The following is a 20,806-nucleotide window of genomic DNA, read 5'->3' on the forward strand; positions in this document are numbered from 1 at the left end:
ACGCGCGATCCGGAGAGAATTCAGCACGGCTAGTCGCGCAATGGCAATGGACAGTCGCAAGTATGGGTGAGGTGGAGTTCAAGGTCGCTCGTCGCTCGGTTGTTGGCAGGTCCAAGCTTCTGTACGGGAAAATGCTCCCTTCTGCCCGATCCTCGGTGCCGTCACATTCTTAGCCCTTGGCCGGGTGATGTCAGTCGTAAAACGTGACCATGTCCCTAGGCCGACAGAGCTCGGCACGGCTTCAGCAGAAATATGCACATGCTTTCACCATAGTAGCCCGCTACACCATGCGTGGTATCCGCCCACCCTACGTTGCACTTGAGAGCCCGCCGCATCAGTGGACGGTGAACATCCGGGGTCATCGAACAGCACACAAACAGCACAGGTTGTAGTATCGCGGTATGAAGAGATGAGAGCGGCATCACTATATACGTTTGCACATGCTTTTCAGTGCCCACAATACTACTAATATTCGCTGCCAAGTACCTTCTTCAGTCCCTTCATTTCCACCTCATATTTCTCCACCTTGCCCTGGCTAGTCATCAGCTTCGCCAATAAGTAAGTCACTCTCCCTGCAGTTTGTGCAGGCTGGTTCCTTAGCTGGCTCAGCAGCAGCAACTCATTCTCGCACTTTTCGATTGTCGCAGTCTCAATCTTGGTCAGATGCGTCAGGATAGCCAAGTCTAGGCGGCTCTTGAGCACCTTGTCCTCAGTCAAGCGCTTAAATGCCGGAAGATACACGGGCTTGCCAGGTCCGATGGTGGAAGGTCTGCCATTTGCGCCAGAATCAATCGTGATGAGTTCTGCTTGTTCGAGAGCCCGAAGAACAGACTCGCCACCCGTCTTGAGCATATCGTCGACAAGAATCTCATTGTATCGTAGAGACTCCTTTTGTGCGAGCTCCTTGATAAGGAACCAAGCCTGCTCAGCGTTCCAGTGACGGTTTCCATTCTCGTCTTCTGCGCCAAAGATGTACATTTTGAGGATTTCAGACGCCGACTGGTCAATGATCTCATGCACTGCTTTAGTGGGAGTCTCGCCAGTCTTAATGCGCCGTGACAAGAACTCTAGATCAGTAAGCCGCCCACCCAACAAGCCGATGCAGGTGTCGAGCTCTCCAAGATCATTGCGATGCTCTGATGGTACTTTCTTAGGTGATCCGTCCTTTGGCATGGGGTCATCGTCGACATCTGCATCAAGGTGGGTTACTACAAAGCGCTTCGCTACTTCTGGACTGCAGTCTGAGAGCGAGATTTGGCGGAACATTCGATCGGGCAAAGCTTTGGACAGTGACTTGTTGTACGCAACATCGTTTGTCAGGAAGATTACATGAGCAGTGTTTGTTGTGGTGAGTTGGGCTGCCCATTCTGCAATCTTATCATAAACGATACCACCTTCTTGGCTCTTGTGCAGAAAGTTGTCAATCACAACCACAGGACGGCGTTCTGGGTGTGCCTCAAGCCATTCGTCATCTGGCAGGTGCGCGTCCTTGTCGTTCTTGTGGCGAGTATCCAGAGCGATTTGTCTAAGAGCCAAAGTCGTCGTGTTCCAAATCTTGCTGAGCTGAGAATCGAGAGTTTCGGAAAAGCCGGTCTTGACGCCTGTGGCACCTTGTGCAGCCATATCGATCATACCACTGATGCTATTCATCCAGCTAAACACGGGCCTATAGCCAACGGACAAAGCAGCAGCGTTGATGGTAGCGCTTTCTCCTCGGGCTTCTTGAATAGGTTTGCAGTCGATGACGAGTTTCACCTTCTTATCATGTAGTGCCTGATCTACCACTAGCTCACGCTTGCCAGAGCCACGGGGGCCTCGTACGATAATGAAGGTATCAGCAGTCTCCATCAGCCAGGTCTGAATCTGCTCGATGTTGTCCTTTCGGTCGTCCCATATAGCATCCATACCATCGTCATCGTTGTGCTTCTTTCCTCTATTGATAATGTCTGTAGCGTAGCCTTTGATCCATTGATATAACTTATTATCTTGTATGTGGAAATTTCGTGTGATGTGAGCCTTGACAAAGAATGTCCGAATGCTTTAAGTTTTTTGTTAGATTGGAGCAGGACGGAGTAGTTAGAAGACTTACGGATCAAAAACGACAGCAACGAAACCTGCAATAAGAGCAGCCACGATAGGTATGACGATACGCGGATGGTTGATAATCCAGTCTCTGATATAGCGGGGCTTGATCTTTTGCTCATACTTGAGCCTCAAGATTGTGCCTTTCTTTCCACCCCCCTCGGCTTCCGACACGAGATATCCATGCATGCAATTTCTAGCCATGATAGCTTTGCCTATACTAGTATAGTCCAAATAGGCAAACTTTGGAAGGACTTTGGAGTCTGGAGGTTGCATGACAATGTCACTCAGCTTTCCGTAGGGCCTGAAAAACTGGAAGAGTTGCTCTTGGCTCAGCTCAGCTACTTCAGTAGCAGGCGCTCCAGGTTCACCAGACACAAACTCAACGCGTAAACGAGTGGCAGGCAGACGCATCAGATCTTCCACCCAAGGTCTTCCCTTGACTGCTTTCGCGTGCATTTGATTCCACGGGCCCCACCATGGCTTCACAGGCTCGTCTTCTAAGTACTGTTGCAAGGTCTTTTCGATCTCGGAGGTTGACGCACTTCCATCATGAGTAAACTTGACAAATGCCCCACCTTCTCGCATACGAGGGAGCACTTCGGTACCGGTAATTTGCAGATTTCGCTTCGCTTTTGCTCTCTCAATAACAGTTTTTGGATCTGTACCGGATACGGTGGGACTAACCAACCGGTTGAAGATGCGCGGCATAGGAAGCCCCAGTATTTTGCGTATCTGGATAGGAAAGACATTGTTAAAGAAGAGGATGCCCTCGTTTGGGCCAGCACTGATATGGCCAGTATTGTCCTCTCCAGCCTGCAGGCCGGTGAGTCGTTGAGTTGAGCTAGATGACGACCTGTATAAGCCTGTCCTTGGTGATCCCCATGTTGCCACGACCCGTGGGGACACTGTCCTGATGGTTTGTTAGTACTTTCACAATGATCGCCTGCTAGGATCAAATTTCTTCAATCTACCTTATTGGTCCATGCAATGGACGGCAGCCAGCATGATGCCAGCCCGAGCGAGGTAACATCTTTGCAATTGAATTGTTACCGGGCCATGGCGAGAGATGGCTTACAAAGAGGTTTGAGGGGTCGAGTAATCTTTGCTGCCTGCTATTCTACCGAGTCTGGGGACAGAGGGCGCGTGACGTCACCCACCGAACCTTGGCACCTCCACCAAAAGATTGAGACAGCTGCCAACACTATCTGAGAACCATCAAAGGTAGAAATGAGCTACTGCTGCTAGTCCTGCTAGAAACTACGTTGTGTAGCCGTAATCTTTTATTGAATTGGATGTATGGACTAGTCTGCAGAATCATTCAAAATTTCCGCAGCATTAAAGCAATGGTCAAAATCTCTTTGTACCCACAAAAGATACCCCGCATATCAATATATATGGGCCTGACTTCTAATGCTGAAGCATTCTTTATTTTGCAGTGCAGATGCGTAGTTGTAGAAAATCACATCGCGCTATCTTGAGTTCCCTGTTCTTCAACATATCAAGGAAACACGGTCCAGGTATCAAATCTACGAGGGATCTGGGATGAACACTTGATAAAGAAGGTAACTTTGAGACTCGCCGTAAAAACATCATTGTCTTAAACAAATGTATACATTGAGTCTATCTAGAAACAAGCGACTTGACCATCTCGAACGGAGCAGGCCCCAGTTTCTTCGAAGTCAAGAAAGCCGCTAACCCCACAACACCTATCCTGACGACCAGCGCTGCTGTTACAGCATGCCTGATAATGGGGTAGTAACCTTCTAGCATAGAATTGACGGCAGCACCTCTGGCCATAATCTTGCTTCTGCCGCTCTGTCCCCATGTCCTTCCCACGCCCAACCCCGCTATACCCACTTCCCCTGGCTTCTCTTGTTCTTCCAAAGAACCTACAGCTTCGCTACCTATTCCGGGTAGATCTTGTGTAGGACCTTCGCTCGTGTCTGATACACTGGACACGGCTGAGCTCATTTCCACGGCTTTCTGTTTCCGGAAGCGATACGACATTGCCCATAGTATCGCTCTGACGTCCCAACTGGTAAAGGTAGGATACGTCCATAGTTCCAGCGCATTATGAGGAGGTATGTGCTCGAGAAAGTCGCTTACAACGCCGAGTGTCAAGCCCCAGAGTAACAGCGGTGGTTTGCGGTCTTTGGATCGCGAGGCGGGTCCTGCCAGGGCATCTCTCACATGGCTCAGTATACCCTGCGATTCTTCGTCGATGGGTATAAAGTCCGGGATGGTCGCGCAATGTGTCGAATTCGCGGGGACCAGCTGTATCGCTGCAAACATCATTTTGCTTAGCATGGCCTGCAGGAACCAACGCTTGATACCTAGTTCCGACTTTGCTAGACGTGCTGAGACATCGGCGTATTCGTGTGTGCGTAGTGCAGGCGAAAGGAGTGCGCGGATGGGGACCCAGTGGGAAGATGCTACCTCGGTGGGCTGCAGACGTTGTGGTGGGTAGAAGGGTGAGGTTAGAAGGTAGATGTAAGGACATAGAACCATGAGCCTATGGACCAGGATTAGCCTTGATACTCACAATATGTCTTTACCATCCGCCGTCACAAGGCGAGACTGAGCCTGGTTCTACAAGAATTTAACGTACGGTACTTTACCCCAGCTCGTCGTAACGATGCGCTGAGGCAGGTTGCCCACGGCGATTGCATTATCGGGGCTCAGATCAACACCGACTTCCTCGAGCGCTTCGCGCGCAGCTGTGACTTGGTCGTCGCTATCCTCGGGATCTCGTTTTCCACCAGGTAGCGCGACATGTCCATTCCATTTGTCACCAATCCTTGTAGCCCGCTTTATGAAAAGTAGTTCCGGGTCACCGTGCTTGACCCATTCCTGATTGAAGAAGGCACTCAAGGAGGACTCAAAGTCGAACTCATCTGCGGGCTTTGCAGCCGAGGAGCGTCTGCGTCGCTTCGGTAGTGGACTATCGGAGCTGTTGGGCCAATGTGCGTAACTGGGTTGTATGCGTAAGATCAGAGCTACCGAAGCGCGTTTCGGTAAATCTGGTGGACATGCGACGTCTGGATAGGGGTTGGCGTTGAGCTCAAGCAGTACAGATTGGAGGTGACTGACGAGGTCCTCGGTGTTCAGAGCCTCTGCCATGATGCTGTCGGAGTTGTACTGTGTTGGCTATGTAAGCCGCGTTGTGAAGTCAGCCGTACGATGGAGTGGCCGGCACCCCGTTGTAAGATGTAACTTCGTTTGATGTTATCTAAGAAATCCCTGTATAGAAGAGCAAAGAACGTGAGATCACGATAGAGATCAGATGTAGTATCCGAGGTATATGGAATAAGATCTAATGCGCGTTATCGATAAGTTGGAAAGGAGAGCCGAGACATGAGCCATCCTTTGTTAATTCTGGTGATTGGCTACTTGACTTCACCTTGTGAAAGCACCAGAAACCGGAGAAAAAGCTCTTGTAGCATTGCTGACTCCTTCTTGCGACACTGGCTACGACATAATAGCGGCGATAAACGACGCGCGCTGGGATAGCCCAGCCGTGTTGGGCATGTAGTAGTTTGCAGAGTGGAGGAGCTTTGGCCAATCGGACCGGCGCTATGGAGGGGCAGCAAAATGAGGTCAGTCTTGAGCCCCGCGACGCCAAAAAAATCTCCACAGTCTCTTGCGCCACTGCTTTGTACCCCAGATCTGACTTTGAGCAGTCTGTAACTTTTCAATTGATTCGTAGATTCTCATACAATCAGTCAATATGGGCGGCCAAAAGACAGGTGAGCAAGATCGATAACCAGATCTAAAAAATCAAAATCATTAATGGGATGCGACAGCCATTCTGTCCGTATACGACAAGACCGGTCTTCTTGACCTGGCCAAGGGACTGCACGAATGCGGTGTCCGCCTACTTGCGTCTGGCGGTACAGCCAAGATGATCCGCCAGGCCAACTTCCCGGTAGAAGATGTCTCTGCCATTACTAAGGCGCCTGAAATGCTCGGTGGGCGTGTCAAGACGCTGCACCCTGCTGTTCATGGCGGCATTCTCGCACGCGACCTCGACTCGGACGATTCTGATCTCTCTGCAAACAGCATTGACAAGATTGACTTTGTTGTTTGCAACCTGTACCCCTTTTCTGAGACGGTCGCTCGTATCAACGTCACAATCCCAGAAGCAGTTGAGGAAATCGACATTGGAGGTGTGACTCTGCTCAGGGCCGCCGCAAAGAACCACGCCCGCGTCACTATCATCAGCGACCCCAACGACTACCATGACCTCCTCACCGAGCTCAAGAAGAACGGCGAGGTCTCAGAGACCAGCAGGCAGCGTTATGCACTGAAGGCTTTCGAGCAGACTTCCTCATACGATACCGCTATTTCAGAGTTCTTCAGGAAGAAGTACGCGGGTGACGGTGTCCAGTACCAGACCCTCCGATATGGTGCGAACCCTCACCAAAAACCCGCAACTGTCTCCATGGCAGAGAAGCCGCTGCCATTCAAAGTGCTCTGCGGTTCTCCGGGATACATCAACTTGCTCGACGCGCTCAACGCATGGCCGCTCGTGCAGGAGCTGACCAAGGCACTGAATTACCCAGCTGCTGCCAGCTTCAAGCACGTCTCACCTGCCGGTGCAGCCATCGGAGTCCCACTCAGCGAGGTAGAGCGCAAGGTATATATGGTTGATGACATTGAGGGCATCGAGACTTCAGGACTGGCACAGGCATATGCGAGAGCCCGTGGTGCCGACAGGATGTCAAGTTTTGGTGACATGATTGCTCTGTCGGCCGAGGTTGATGTGAGTAATTGTCGAATAATCGCTTTGACTCAATGACTGACAGAATACAGGTCCCAACCGCCAAGATCATCAGCCGTGAAGTTTCTGACGGTGTTATTGCCCCTGGCTACACCGCCGAAGCCCTAGAGATCCTGAAGAAGAAGAAGGGTGGAAAGTACCTGGTTCTCCAGATGGACCCTGAATACGTTCCAGGCCCAGAAGAATCTAGGACCGTGTTCGGCATCACGCTCAAGCAACACCGCAACGACGCCAAGATCCTTCCTTCTGACACATTCAACACCGTCATTGTGCCTAAGAACTCTCCTCCTCTGCCAGAATCAGCTCAGCGCGATCTTACCGTCGCTACTATTGCTCTCAAGTACACTCAGTCAAACAGTGTGTGCTATGCGCTCAACGGCCAACTCATTGGTCTTGGAGCTGGTCAGCAATGTAAGTCTTATTCAAATTCAAAATTGGGGCATACGCTGACACACAACAGCACGTATCCACTGCACTCGTCTTGCTGGTGATAAAGCCGACAACTGGTGGATGCGTTTCCACTCAAAGACGCTCAACCTCAACTTCAAGAAGGGAACTAAGCGCCCCTCCAAGTCTAATGCCATTGATCTCCTCTGCTCAGGTCTTGTTCCAGAGTCAGGCATTGAGCGCGAGGACTTCGAGGCGCACTTTGAGGAGGGCCATGTGCCCCAACCTTTCACGGCTGAAGAGCGTAAGGAATGGTTGTCAAAGATGGAGAGCGTAGCAGTCAGCTCCGACGCTTTCTTCCCTTTTATCGACAACGTCTTCAGAGCGCACAGGAGTGGAGCCAAGTACATTGCTGCACCCACAGGTAGCCAGAATGATGGCGCCGTTTTCGAGACGAGTGAGAAGCTGGGCATCACCTTTGTTGAGCAGCACATTAGGCTGTTCCACCACTAAGAGGATGATGGATGGGTTTGCCGAAATGGCATATGGTGACGATGCTTATGTAAAATGACACGAAAGCGCAGCTGAGCGTTAGTGGGATGAAGTTACGATACCTTTGAAAAGTGGTTATTTCAACATTTCCTCGCGATAAAAATTTTCTTCTACTTATTCTAGTGCATTGAATACATGTGTGTGACGAATGCCTGGCATCGTGAGCTTATCTGGGCTGATCCTCGTGCCTTCGTGGAATGGAGTCGTTTGGTGCAGTGAGGCGTGGCTGAAGGGTTGTTAATAAGGCAATATTGATGGCCAACGTTCGACGCGCTAATGTTTGCTATTTGCTGCAAACGGCAGGCGTTGTCCAGGAGACCAGCCCGTTTTGGATTAGTTCTGGGCTAGACCGCAACGCAAGGAATAGATGGAGGGCGCTTCACCTGGAATTGTTGCTCTACACCGCTGCTACGAACAACTCACTGCCAACACCTCAATCGCTTTTGGGAGTATCGAATCAACTCATTGCGACTCTTGGGAATTGAACACGAATCCTTGAAGCCTTCAACATGTCCGCTCAGCCAGACAACCAGCAGATGGAGGGTGTCCAGGACCCCACTACCGACGTGAAGGGCAAGGGCAAGGCTCAGGAGGGCGAGGTGATGGAAGAGTCCATGGATGATGACTCCAGCGATGAGTCTGGTGCCGAGGATCAGGTGCGTTCGATTTACCCATGATGGCCCATTTTCAGTGCCAATAGCTAACACAATCGCATACAGGTCGGTGAACGTAAGCCACTCACACGCGAATACATTCGAGCCAATTCGTCAACTGACACATGAACAGCCGAAGAGCCCGATGAGGACAACATGGAGGAGATTGAGACATCCAACATCATAAGCAGCCGCACGCGCGGTAAGAACATCGACTTCAGCAAGGCCAACCAGGAGCTTGAGGGCGACGACGACGAGGATGACGACGAGGACTTTGTCGACCCTGATGACCAGATGAAGGATTAAGGGGGATATGTGCAAAAACTCTCTTCTTTGTCTCTTGGTGAGTTTTTCGCGCCTGTTCGCCCCCAATTCACACCGCCTTTGGTCACGCATGCTGACTTTTTCGCTTCAAGTCACCCTTTGCGCAAACAACACACATTTCGGTATGGAAGTTCGGGTTGAATCTTGACATACACACACAAAGAACATGCTAGGTGGCAGAGAGAGGAATCTGGGTCGACACTTGGAGTCTAGGCGCGCGTACCCTTCGTTGCGAGGCGGATGGTGGGGCGACGCGAGACCCTGTGTTTTGACGCGCAACCACTGCGCGACATGGACAATGTATTGGATACTCTGCGTCTGCCATAGCATCAACGTAAAATGATGAATGAAAATGAATGATATATGATCGTTTCGCAGATTGAGTGAATGCATACTGATCATCATACTGTGTGAACAAGGTAATGCCCATAAGTACAAGTCGATTCCGCCTACATGAGTGCAGAGTACAAAGAACAATACTTTAGGACCCCAAGCACTATACATGTATCCCCGGACTTGACATGCTTGATTAATAGCGAGATAGTGTAGTACAAACTGTAGCACCTTGTCTACTCTATTTTCTCTACGCGCAGGCAGCTAGTTGGACGCCCCCCCCCCCCCTCCCTTGCTTGTCTGTTCTCCAAGGGTGCATACAGACATGCCAACACACAGGCATCAACCCCGCACCACCCAGCCGCAAGATGCCAAGGCTGGCTAAGTCTGCAAGCACCAGAACATGGACTGCACTACACAAGGTAGACATTTGTATAAGCAGTTAATTTTTTTTATATGCGTGCTGTGATTACCAGTGTTTTTTTATTTTGTGTTTGTGTATAACTTGTGCCACTTCATATACCCCACGAAATGAAATGCTGCGACCATAATGGCCCCACCACAGCACCCTGCTTCCCTCCTCCCCCCCAAGTCACGGGGTTTGGGCACATGGGGGGAAGGGGAGCCAGATTCAGGGTCTGAAGCACTAGAGTTGCTTGGAGGGAGGGAGGGAGGGAGGGAGTATGGTACACTAAAATAAGCAGTCGAGGCAAAGTTATTTCGTAGTACATTATGTAAATCAGCCTGCGTACGCAACCATCAAGGTCGCCACAGTACCGAAAAGTGGCCAGTATTACTGCCAAACGGGCCGGTTATCCCGTATTGCCAAAGTCTATTTTGCCAATGGGAGACGGGCAAAAAGGTGAGGCCAGGTATGTAAGTAGGAAGATCTTTATGGAAGGGAGCATGGGGAAATGTGGGTGAGAATTAATTTCGGCTTGATGTGCAGTGCGTGGGGGTTTGATGGATACTTACTACCTAAGAGAAAGAAACGACAAAGAAAAAAGGATCATCTGTGGTTTTAGCTTGTTTGGGTAACTCGAGTAAAAAGGAAGGAAAAACGGGATCCCGTGATCTTGCATAGGGGTAGGCTTATTAGGTTCGAGTTACTCGTTTTGTTCGTGGTGATTGTCGGGAGGAATAGGGTTGTTGCTCAAAGTGCACGTGATCGGGTTGTGGGCGTATGTTATTCGAACCTTGCGTCCCGCTTTTTCTGGGACCAAGCGATCTTGATGGCAAAAGTTGCAGCTCCCAGTAAGGGTCCAATTTGTGGGATACTTTTGGAGTGTAGCTAGGGAGGACACGGAGTTATACATTATTGTATCCAGGGCAATGTCTGTCGAGTTCTGTTATGGTGAGTGTGTGAGAAGGAAGTGACCCAAGTATCTGGAGTTCTCTCTTTTTTCGTGTTTGGGGAAAACCAAGGCATCGGGACATGAGTCCGATCTTGTCGGGCAGATCGACTGCCTTGGGTCGGGAATCAGATGTTGAAGTCGGACTCGGCCTCTGGAAGATATGGCAAGTTGGAAAACGGCCACCGGTTTCGACTCTTTTCGCACAAAGGGCCGAAGCGAAGGTACATAGTATTGGGTATACGAATCCTGCAGAGACTGGCCGTCGAATGGCAGTGGTAAGATTGGCACTAGGTCGGGGGTGTTGAGCACAGGTGGTGTGTTTTGATTGCGTTGAAGAAATTCCTGGCATATCCGCCGGGTAACGTGTGCAAGCTAGGTACAGCGACAGGCGACATCGGCCAGATCAGCAGAACAAAGGCCTGCCTGTTCTCGTGACCCGTCTCCCGCTACGTGGTGCCGGGCTGCAGGCAGTGTCAGTTCCGATCTGTTCCGAACATGATGCGGACACTATTGCTTCGTGGCCAGCGGCCAGCGGCCAGCAGCCGTGGCGGGCCGGTCAGAACGGTCCAATGTCTGGGACCATGCAAGTAAAGGACAGGCAAGAGGGTTCTTTTGCAGAAGCCCAAGGCTGCGACTAGCCGGGGGATATTCACTGCAATCTGGGCTGCAATGATGTCGTCGACTGCGTAGTCAAGCAATGAGGGCGGAAGCTCCGCCGCGCACGGGCGGGGTTATATCTTGTCCCGTCCAACGAGGGGCGAGAGAAGGCAGGGCATAGCGCGAGCTCCCGCCCCGGAGATGCTTGGGCGCAGATAAGACCAGACATGACCCTTGGGAATTACGCCAAAATAGTCGAGGCGAGGCCGGCGGCCCAATTGGCGCGGGCGAGATTCAGATGATGCGGCACATGCAACCGTCTGCTCATCCGCAGCCAACCCGACCAACCCGACCTTCGGAGGCCAGCCTGCCAATGCACAGTCGAACGACTGCAGGGCGGTCGACCCCCGCTGCCCAATCACGCCCATCGTTATCGTCATGGAGCGGCAGAAAAACCGTGGGGTAGGTCAATTTTCCCATGCGCAACCCGCCGCAGAGGTTGCTATACAGTATCCACACACGACCACCAATGCCAACCATCCGCCACGCCGCGGCAGACGCAGTGAGAAACAATGGCTCGCAGTCTGAGTTCAAACTGGCGGTGGCGAGCTACCGATACTCGTGGGTTTCTATCAAAGAAAAAAAATAAGTAGACCCTGAGAATTTCAATTTCATGTGCCGTAGTGAAAGAGGGGGGGCGTCATCCCACAACCACATGCAAACAAAGCCCCAAGGCATCAATCCACCCCCAGCACCAGGCAGTCCCCAGTCTGCAGCGGCAAAGAGACCGACCCGACCGACCAACAAGGCCTACAAGTGACAGCAGAAACGCCTCCCTCGACGCGCTTCTGGCCCCGTCATTGGACACTGTCAAGTCGATTGCTAGCGCATTGGGAAAATATCCACCCCACCACCAGCCCTCCACCCTCTTATTCATAAGCACTCCCTCCCAACTAGCCGCGCCCTTTGCCCCCCCTCTCTCTTCTTGTCTTGTACTCTCTCCAGCACAATCGCTACAATCTACTTGCAGGAACACCGCGAGCCGACTACACGGCCAGTTCCATTAGTCCCCACATCGAGTAAGTGAGTGCTCTGCCTCCCATGTCTACGCCTGCTGCACCCACCCACCCATCCGCGACCATACATTGTGCTTTTCCACCGCCACTCCGGCCTGGTCTGTATTAGCTACCCTCCTACTGCACTTTGGGCTGCTACCCCGCGTGAGCCCATTCGCTGCCTCTCTTATCAGCGCATCCTCTGCCTGGACACCCCATTATTCGCCGCGGGGATTTGCGTGAGCGTCATAGCTATCAATTGCTTACCTCCGCCCAAATCCGCCTGCTCAGCGACCCAGTCCCATTGTTTGGCTAGCTCCCAGAGTGTTTTATGGTTGCAATCCCCTCTAGCAACACTCGTTACCCCCACTCGCATTTGTCGCTTTTGAAACTAGGCATATACGCCCCGTTGGACCAAGCTACCTTTGACTTTCAGCCATCTTGCTCGCGCCCACAGCTTGCTCCTTCTTTTTCTTCTTATGAACCAAAAATTAACTCCTCCCCCAGAATTACTCCCTAGACTAGACCACCACCTTCAGATCGACGCATCGAGCGACCCCGCCACACGCCGATAACGATCTCGCACCCTTCCCACTACCAACACCAACGAAACCCACGAATTCGGCCTTTTGCCGATATAATGGGTCGGGTCTCGTTCGCCGAAGATACAAAGTTGCCCCAGGATACCCAGATCGAAGAAGAGCAGACTTCGGTGTTTGCTTATCAGGATGGCCCGGAGAACAAGTCTTGGGCGGGTGCGCTGCCCTTGAAGCAAGGTCTCTATGACCCAGAGCTAGAGAAGGATGCTTGTGGTGTCGGTTTTGCTGCGTAAGTAACAATCACAATCAGTTTGCTCAGAGTGCGTGAGGATGAACTGACAATTGTACAGCCACATCAAGGGCAAAGCTAGCCACAAGATCGTCTCTGACGGTAAGAAATCTATATACACCCAAAATTGAACAAACATAGATACTGACAAATGAACAGCACGGTCATTGCTATGCAACATGACCCATCGAGGAGCCGTTGGCTCCGACGCACGAGACGGTGACGGTGCAGGTGTAATGACCTCCATCCCCCACCGATTCTTCCTCAAAGAGTTCGAGCGTGAACAGGGCTACAAGCTGCCCAAGCTTGGCCAGTACGCCACTGGTAACCTGTTCTTCAAGCCGGACCCTACTATCTTGGATGAGACCAAGACCATGTTTGAGGATGTTGCAGACCAGCTCAATCTGAGAGTGCTTGGATGGCGAACTGTGCCGCGCGATTCAACACTTCTTGGACCCGCGGCCTTGTCACGAGAGCCCATTATCCTCCAGCCATTCGTTGTTCTGAAAAGTGCCTACGGTGATGGCCGGGAGCCAAAGGCCGATTTCCAGCAAAAGTACGACAACGTATACTTTGAGCGACAGCTCTATGTCATGCGAAAGCGGGCTACACACGTCATTGGCCTACACAACTGGTTCTACATCTGCTCACTGAGCAACAAGAACATTGTCTACAAGGGACAGCTTTCTCCAGTTCAGGTCTATGAATACTACCATGATCTGCTCAATGTCGATTACGAGGGTCATTTTGCCTTGGTGCACTCGCGTTTCTCGACCAACACATTCCCCAGTTGGGACCGTGCGCAGCCTCTGCGATGGGCGGCTCACAACGGTGAAATCAACACGCTACGAGGAAACAAGAACTGGATGCGAGCACGCGAGGGTGTTATGAAGTCTAGCCTCTTCGGTGAGGAACTCGATCTTCTTTATCCAATTGTTGAGGATGGTGGCTCCGATTCTGCGGCTTTTGATAACGTCCTTGAGCTGTTGACCATCAACGGCGTTCTCTCCCTCCCAGAAGCAGTCATGCTCATGGTACCAGAAGCATGGCAGGGCAACAGCACCATGGATCCCGCCAAGGCGGCCTTTTACGAGTGGGCTGCTTGTATGATGGAGCCTTGGGATGGTCCTGCACTCTTCACTTTCTCTGACGGACGGTACTGTGGTGCTAACCTCGACCGAAATGGTCTGCGGCCTTGCCGTTACTACATTACCGATGACGACCGCATTGTCTGCGCATCCGAAGTTGGCACCATTTCCATTGAGCCTGAGCGAGTTGTTCAAAAGGGCCGTCTGCAGCCTGGTAGGATGTTGCTTGTCGATACTGTCGCTGGTCGAATCGTCGACGACGCTGAGCTGAAGAAGTCCGTTGCCGAGCGTAACGATTTCCGCAGATGGATCGAAAAGAACCTTTTGACTCTTCCCAAGATTGTTCAGTCTGTTAGCGAAAAGGGTATTGATCTTTCTCATTCGCTCACTGAGACCAAACTTCACGAAGACCCTCGTCTGCGAGCATTCGGCTATTCTCTCGAGCAAGTCAGCTTGCTACTCGGACCCATGGCTGCCGACTCCAAGGAGGCTCTTGGATCCATGGGCAATGATGCTCCCCTCGCTTGCTTGGCAACACAGCCTCGCCTGTTGTACGAGTACTTCCGTCAACTTTTCGCTCAGGTCACCAACCCTCCCATTGACCCCATCCGTGAGGCCATTGTCATGTCTCTCGAGGCCTACGTTGGTCCTCAGGGTAATCTGCTAGAGATGGATGAGTCGCAGTGTGGTCGTCTACTTCTGCCATCCCCAGTTCTTACTCTCGAGGAGTTCAAGGCAATGACCAATGCCCACACCCTCCACCGCGAGTGGACTGTCAAGAGCATCGACATCACCTTCCCTAAGAGCGAGGGTATCGAAGGATACATGAATGCTCTCGACCGCATCTGTGAAGCGGCCACAGAGGGCATCCAAGCCGGCGACAACATCCTCGTCTTGACCGATCGTGCAACATCCACGGACCGCGTTGCTGTGTCTGCTTGCTTGGCTACTGGTATGGTCCATCACCACCTTGTCCGCAACAAGTGGCGATCCAGCGCAGCTCTTGTTGTTGAGACTGGCGAGGCACGTGAGGTTCACCACATGTGTGTCCTTGTCGGATATGGTGCTGATGCTGTCTGCCCCTACCTTGCCATCGAGTGTATCCTAAAGATGCACCGCGAGGGCATCATTCGCAAGAACTTGACACCTGAACAGCTCATTCAAAACTACAAGCACTCCTGCGATGGTGGTATCTTGAAGGTCATGAGTAAGATGGGTATCTCGACGCTCCAATCTTACAAGGGCGCCCAGATTTTCGAGGCTCTCGGTCTTGATGACTCTGTTGTCGACCGCTGCTTCACCGGCACTGCGTCGCGTATCAAGGGTATGACCTTTGAGCTTATTGCTGCCGATGCATTTGCTCTCCACGAGAAGGGCTACCCATCACGCCCTATTGTAGAGGTACCTGGTCTTTCTGAGACGGGTGAATACCACTGGCGTGATGGAGGCGAGCCTCACGTCAACGACCCTACTGCCATGGCCAACCTCCAAGACGCTGTTCGCACCAAGAATGACAAGTCGTATGAGGCTTACTCTATCGCTGAGTATGAGCGTATCAAGGATTGTACCCTTCGTGGTCTTCTCGATTTCAACTTCGATGACCGCGCCCCCATCCCCATCGATCAAGTCGAGCCATGGACTGACATTGTGCGCCGCTTCGTCACTGGTGCCATGTCCTACGGATCCATCTCTATGGAGTCACATTCCACTCTCGCTGTCGCCATGAACCGTCTTGGCGGAAAGTCGAACACTGGAGAGGGTGGTGAAGACCCTGAGCGCAGCTTGCGCATGGAGAATGGCGATACTATGCGCTCCGCCATCAAGCAGATTGCTTCCGGACGTTTTGGTGTCACCTCTAATTACCTCGCAGATGCTGATGAACTCCAAATCAAGATGGCACAAGGTGCTAAGCCTGGTGAAGGTGGTGAACTTCCTGGCCACAAGGTCTCTGGCTCTATCGCTAAGACTCGTCACTCTACCCCTGGCGTTGGTCTTATTAGTCCTCCTCCCCACCACGACATTTACTCCATCGAGGATCTTAAGCAACTGATTTACGACCTTAAGTGTTCCAACCCCCGCGCTCGTGTCTCAGTCAAGCTTGTCTCCGAGACTGGTGTTGGTATCGTCGCTTCCGGTGTCGCCAAGGCCAAGGCTGACCACATCCTCATCTCCGGTCACGATGGTGGTACCGGTGCCTCTCGATGGACTGGTATCAAGTACGCTGGTCTTCCATGGGAGTTGGGTCTTGCAGAGACTCATCAGACACTTGTTCTCAACGATCTCCGTGGTCGTGTCATTGTTCAGACTGACGGTCAAATCAAGACTGGGCGCGATGTCGCTATCGCATGTTTGCTTGGAGCCGAAGAATGGGGCTTTGCTACAACTCCCCTGATCGCCATGGGCTGCATTTTCATGCGAAAATGCCATTTGAACACCTGCCCTGTAGGTATTGCTACTCAGGATCCTGAGCTCAGGAAGAAGTTCGCTGGTACACCCGAGCACGTCATCAACTTCTTCTACTACGTTGCCAATGAGCTCCGTGCAATTATGGCTAAGCTCGGCTTCCGCACTATCAATGACATGGTTGGTCGCTGCGAGTTTCTCCGTATCCGCGACGATCTCCGCACTGCTAAGACTGAGAACATTGATCTTTCGCTCATCCTAACTCCTGCACACACACTCCGCCCTGGTGTTGCTACATTCAACGTCCGCAAACAGGACCACCGACTACACGTTCGCCTAGACAACAAGCTCATTGCTGAGTCCGAACTTGCTCTGGAGAAGGGTCTCCCAGCCCGTATTGAGTGCGATGTCGTCAACACTGACCGTGCTCTTGGTGCTACCCTCTCCTACCATATCAGCAAGCGCTATGGTGAGGCTGGTCTGCCCTCAGATACTATTCACGTCAATATTCGTGGATCTGCTGGGCAGTCTTTTGGTGCTTATCTTGCACCTGGTGTCACTCTTGAACTCGAGGGTGACGCTAATGACTACGTCGGCAAGGGTTTGTCTGGAGGCCGTTTGATTATCTACCCCCCTCGCAATGCCGTCTACCGTGCCGAGGAGAATGTTCTGATCGGTAACGTCTGCTTGTACGGTGCCACTCAAGGTACTTGCTTCTTCCGTGGTATCGCCGCCGAGCGCTTCTGCGTTCGAAACTCGGGTGCCACAGCCGTCGTTGAAGGTGTTGGTGATCACGGCTGCGAGTACATGACTGGTGGTCGTGTCCTTGTTCTCGGATCAACAGGCCGTAACTTCGCTGCTGGTATGTCTGGTGGTATTGCTTACGTTCTGGATATCCACAAGGACTTTGAGCAGAAGGTCAATCAAGAGATGGTCGAGCTGTCTCCAGTTGAGGAGCCAGAGGAGATTGCGTTTGTACGAGGCCTTATTGAGGACCATCACCACTACACCGGATCTGAGCTTGCCGCACGTATTCTCCTCGACTTCACTCGCGCTCTATCACGCTTTGTCAAAGTCATGCCTATTGACTACAAGCGTGTTCTCTTGGAGGAGAAGGCCAGGCTTGCTGAGGAGAAGAGGAACAAGTATCCTCTTCCTCTGCTCGCCGGCAATGCCGTCCGCAACGCTCACGAAGAGTCTCGCACCAAGGAGGCTGAGGCTGAGGCCAAGGAGAAGAAGAAGAGCAGTGGTTTGCTTGACATTGAGGAGAGTGTGACTGACGCAAAGGCCGAAAAGAAGAAGGCTCTTGTCCTCGACAAGACACGCGGCTTCATGAAATACCAGCGTCGCTCCGAGAAGTACCGCAACCCCAAGACCCGAACTCGTGATTGGGCCGAGCTGAGCCAGCGTCTCAACGAGGACGAACTCAAGTACCAGACTGCCCGCTGCATGGATTGTGGTGTTCCTTTCTGCCAGTCTGATACCGGCTGTCCGATCTCTAATATCATTCCTAAATGGAACGAATTGGTCTTTAGATCTCAATGGCGTGACGCTCTCAACCGTCTACTCATGACCAACAACTTCCCCGAGTTCACTGGTCGTGTTTGTCCCGCACCCTGCGAGGGAGCGTGTGTTCTTGGCATAAATGAAGACCCTGTAGGCATCAAGTCGATCGAGTGCGCTATCATTGATCGTGGCTTCGAGAAGGGCTGGATGGTTCCTACACCACCTCAGGTCCGCTCCGGCAAGACTGTTGCTATCATCGGTTCCGGACCTGCTGGTCTTGCTTGTGCCGACCAGCTCAACAAGGCTGGCCACACTGTCACAGTCTTTGAGCGTGCTGACCGTGTTGGCGGTCTCCTCATGTACGGTATTCCCAACATGAAGCTCGATAAGAAGGTCGTGCAGCGCCGTGTTGACTTCATGGCTGCTGAGGGTGTCAATTTCAAGACCGGTGTTACCATTGGAGAGGAAGGCCATCCCAACCTTGAGAGCCTCCGCAAAGACTTTGACGCAGTCGTATTTGCCACAGGTGCCACTGTAGCTCGCGACCTGCCTATCCCCAACCGCAATTTGGAAGGCATTCACTACGCTATGCAGTTCTTGCACAAGAACACCAAGTCTCTCCTCGACTCTGAGCTGGCTGATAACGCCTACATCTCGGCCAAGGACAAGCATGTTGTTGTCATTGGTGGTGGTGATACCGGTAACGACTGCATTGGTACTTCTGTTCGTCATGGCGCCAAGTCCGTCGTAAACTTCGAGCTGCTGCCTCAGCCCCCACCAGAGCGTGCCCGCGACAACCCATGGCCTCAGTGGCCCCGTATCTTCCGTACTGATTATGGCCACAATGAAGTCAAGACTCACATGGGCAAGGATCCTCGTGAATACTGTGTCATGTCCAAGGAATTCGTTGACGACGGCAATGGCAAGGTCAAGGGTATCAACACTATCCGCGTTGCGTGGACCAAGTCCTCTTCCGGTGGTTGGGACATGAAGCAAGTTGATGGCAGTGAGCAGTTCTTCCCTGCAGACCTCGTTTTGCTCTCTATGGGTTTCCTCGGCCCTGAGCAACGCGTCATGAGCGACATTGTCGAGCTTGATGGCCGCAAGAACATCAAGACACCCCCGGGCCACTACAACACCAACCTTCCTGGCGTCTTTGCTGCTGGTGACTGCCGTCGCGGCCAGTCACTCATCGTTTGGGGTATCAACGAGGGCCGCCAATGCGCTCGCGATGTTGATTCTTTCCTCAACGGATATGGCTCTTCGCTGCCCGTCACTGGTGGCATCGTTCAGCGTCCACCCTACGAGGCTATGCTGAAAGCTGACCACGGCCTTAAGGAGAAGCTGACTACTGTCGCCGCTTAGACGGTGACACAATTGTAATAACCTTTGTACGATGATAAGGTTTACGATAAAAATGGTTACGATAAGAGAGAAAGAGTGTTTTTAAAGGTTTTGCGGATACTTTTTTTTTTGCGTCTTTCATCATGTGTTTGAGTGTTGTTTCTTTTTGTTACCTGCACGATACCTTTTCAGTATGAGGCGTCAGCTGGGCCGGAACTTGCAGTGTATGATTGTTTCTTTTTTCCTAAATTGTACATTCTTCTTCATCAAAATTTGTGTAAATAGGCGAAATCAAATCATTCTAGCTACAATTATTTGATTGGAAGTACGTACCACTACTTGGTGATGCGTGTTTGTATCTCTTCGTGAACTGAATTGGGCGGATAAAAGTTGGCTCTTGTTGAAAACCACAACCTCTATCAGAATTTGGCAATGGATCTTCTTTTGTACAGAGAGGTTTCTCGAGGAAGCTTCTTCAACAAATAAAACTCAAACCCTGTTTGACGGCGAAAGAGTAGAATATGGAAATGATCGGAATGTTGTGACTAGATTTGGTCAAAATAATCGCGTGTTTCTTTTTTTTTCTTTTCTCTATTTCTTTCTGGTTCTCAAGAGTTAGTACAACCGTATAACTTGCTTCATCACAACCTCGCACTATGTACTTCTCCACCGTTAAAAGTGAGTGGTGAAAATGCCCCAACTTGTCAAGCATCCTCCATCATTCACAGAATGTATACTGCCGTTGTAGTGATTCCAGCTACGACGTTGTATTGGTGGTGCCTCACAATGTAGCGCAGAGAGCTCCCAATTGGTAAAGCTTGGTGGCGACAACAACAACAACAAGATGCTAAAGGAGAAATCCACAGTTCTGGCGACAGCGTGACTATGAAGAAAGTAGAGTGCATAACCATGCTTGCTGATATCATACCCTATATAAAATGTTTATTTGGGGTGGTGTTTGTTTACTTGGGCACAGGCCAGCGTATGCAATGGCAAGATTCAGACGTTGCGTAACGTGCATCCATGGGTCACGCAAACACCCCCGTGCCGTAAATTTTAAGAGGTACTTCGACTTTAATGATCTGTACTTCCACACACACACACACACCCTTTGTTATTGTGCTGATTTGTATAAGAGTTGTGCTTTATAACCTTTTCTATAGATATAGCGCCTTCTCTATACAAAAATTACGTAGTCGTTATCCTATACGCGCTTACCCGGGAAGGGTCTTTATCAAAGCGCAAATTATGCTAGTTATCGCTATTAGATCATCTAAGCTAGAGCCCCGTCACTTCCTACACTCATAGGTAGCCTTATATAAGCCTAGCAAGCCTTTGGCAAGGTTGAAAAGTTGATGCTAGCTCTAAGACTGATGCGGTGTTCAGATCTATGCGTGATCGCTACCCCGCTCGGTACTTTTCCGGGAACGCCTTCCGTATATGGCTAGCTCAATACAGTCTGCGGCGACGTAATTTTCAGGGCGTCATCAAGTATGCTAAGCCTGTGGCTCAAACG

The 20,806-nt window shown here is 51.3% G+C and overlaps 5 protein-coding genes across 5 annotated transcripts; 3 read left to right on the forward strand and 2 right to left on the reverse strand.

The window, feature by feature from the left end:
• Positions 1-354: 354 nt before the first annotated feature.
• COCSADRAFT_41240 (uncharacterized protein) lies at positions 355-3,262 on the reverse strand. Its single transcript, XM_007706696.1, has 3 exons — positions 3,057-3,262; positions 2,090-2,995; positions 355-2,038 (listed from the first exon to the last, which is right to left on the reverse strand). The coding sequence occupies exons 1-3, from the start codon at positions 3,113-3,115 to the stop codon at positions 466-468; spliced, it is 2,538 nt and encodes an 845-aa protein (XP_007704886.1). The 5' UTR covers positions 3,116-3,262; the 3' UTR covers positions 355-465.
• A 399-nt stretch (positions 3,263-3,661) lies between these two features.
• On the reverse strand, positions 3,662-5,572 carry COCSADRAFT_153094 (uncharacterized protein). The gene is made up of 2 exons (XM_007706923.1): positions 4,694-5,572; positions 3,662-4,597 (listed from the first exon to the last, which is right to left on the reverse strand). The coding sequence occupies exons 1-2, from the start codon at positions 5,203-5,205 to the stop codon at positions 3,706-3,708; spliced, it is 1,404 nt and encodes a 467-aa protein (XP_007705113.1). The 5' UTR covers positions 5,206-5,572; the 3' UTR covers positions 3,662-3,705.
• Positions 5,573-5,720: 148 nt separating this feature from the next.
• On the forward strand, positions 5,721-7,971 carry COCSADRAFT_153097 (uncharacterized protein). Its single transcript, XM_007706924.1, has 4 exons — positions 5,721-5,831; positions 5,889-6,847; positions 6,898-7,276; positions 7,326-7,971. Exons 1-4 carry the CDS (start codon positions 5,813-5,815, stop codon positions 7,763-7,765), a joined length of 1,797 nt encoding a protein of 598 aa, XP_007705114.1. The 5' UTR covers positions 5,721-5,812; the 3' UTR covers positions 7,766-7,971.
• A 232-nt stretch (positions 7,972-8,203) lies between these two features.
• Positions 8,204-9,157, forward strand: COCSADRAFT_41243 (uncharacterized protein). Its single transcript, XM_007706697.1, has 4 exons — positions 8,204-8,460; positions 8,524-8,533; positions 8,591-8,800; positions 8,874-9,157. The coding sequence occupies exons 1-3, from the start codon at positions 8,314-8,316 to the stop codon at positions 8,761-8,763; spliced, it is 330 nt and encodes a 109-aa protein (XP_007704887.1). The 5' UTR covers positions 8,204-8,313; the 3' UTR covers positions 8,764-8,800; positions 8,874-9,157.
• Positions 9,158-12,498: 3,341 nt separating this feature from the next.
• Positions 12,499-19,799, forward strand: COCSADRAFT_185254 (uncharacterized protein). Its single transcript, XM_007706925.1, has 3 exons — positions 12,499-12,949; positions 13,011-13,051; positions 13,109-19,799. The coding sequence occupies exons 1-3, from the start codon at positions 12,762-12,764 to the stop codon at positions 19,309-19,311; spliced, it is 6,432 nt and encodes a 2,143-aa protein (XP_007705115.1). The 5' UTR covers positions 12,499-12,761; the 3' UTR covers positions 19,312-19,799.
• Positions 19,800-20,806: the final 1,007 nt, after the last annotated feature.

Source organism: Bipolaris sorokiniana (genome assembly GCF_000338995.1).
Source record: "Bipolaris sorokiniana ND90Pr unplaced genomic scaffold COCSAscaffold_17, whole genome shotgun sequence".
NCBI lineage: Eukaryota > Fungi > Ascomycota > Dothideomycetes > Pleosporales > Pleosporaceae > Bipolaris > Bipolaris sorokiniana.

Coding starts and splice junctions, on each gene's coding strand:
- COCSADRAFT_153094 (XM_007706923.1), bottom strand. CDS start 5,205: ATGGCAGAGGCTCTGAACACCGAGGACCTCGTCAGTCACCTCCAATCT. Junction 4,598..4,693: donor ACGAGCTGGGGTAAAGTACC/GTACGTTAAATT, acceptor CCTGGTCCATAG/GCTCATGGTTCTATGTCCTT.
- COCSADRAFT_153097 (XM_007706924.1), top strand. Junction 6,848..6,897: donor CTCTGTCGGCCGAGGTTGAT/GTGAGTAATTGT, acceptor GACAGAATACAG/GTCCCAACCGCCAAGATCAT. Junction 7,277..7,325: donor TCTTGGAGCTGGTCAGCAAT/GTAAGTCTTATT, acceptor GACACACAACAG/CACGTATCCACTGCACTCGT.
- COCSADRAFT_41240 (XM_007706696.1), bottom strand. CDS start 3,115: ATGTTACCTCGCTCGGGCTGGCATCATGCTGGCTGCCGTCCATTGCAT. Junction 2,996..3,056: donor CCATTGCATGGACCAATAAG/GTAGATTGAAGA, acceptor ACAAACCATCAG/GACAGTGTCCCCACGGGTCG. Junction 2,039..2,089: donor GTTGCTGTCGTTTTTGATCC/GTAAGTCTTCTA, acceptor AAAAACTTAAAG/CATTCGGACATTCTTTGTCA.
- COCSADRAFT_41243 (XM_007706697.1), top strand. CDS start 8,314: ATGTCCGCTCAGCCAGACAACCAGCAGATGGAGGGTGTCCAGGACCCC.
- COCSADRAFT_185254 (XM_007706925.1), top strand. CDS start 12,762: ATGGGTCGGGTCTCGTTCGCCGAAGATACAAAGTTGCCCCAGGATACC. Junction 12,950..13,010: donor TGTGGTGTCGGTTTTGCTGC/GTAAGTAACAAT, acceptor ACAATTGTACAG/CCACATCAAGGGCAAAGCTA. Junction 13,052..13,108: donor CCACAAGATCGTCTCTGACG/GTAAGAAATCTA, acceptor ACAAATGAACAG/CACGGTCATTGCTATGCAAC.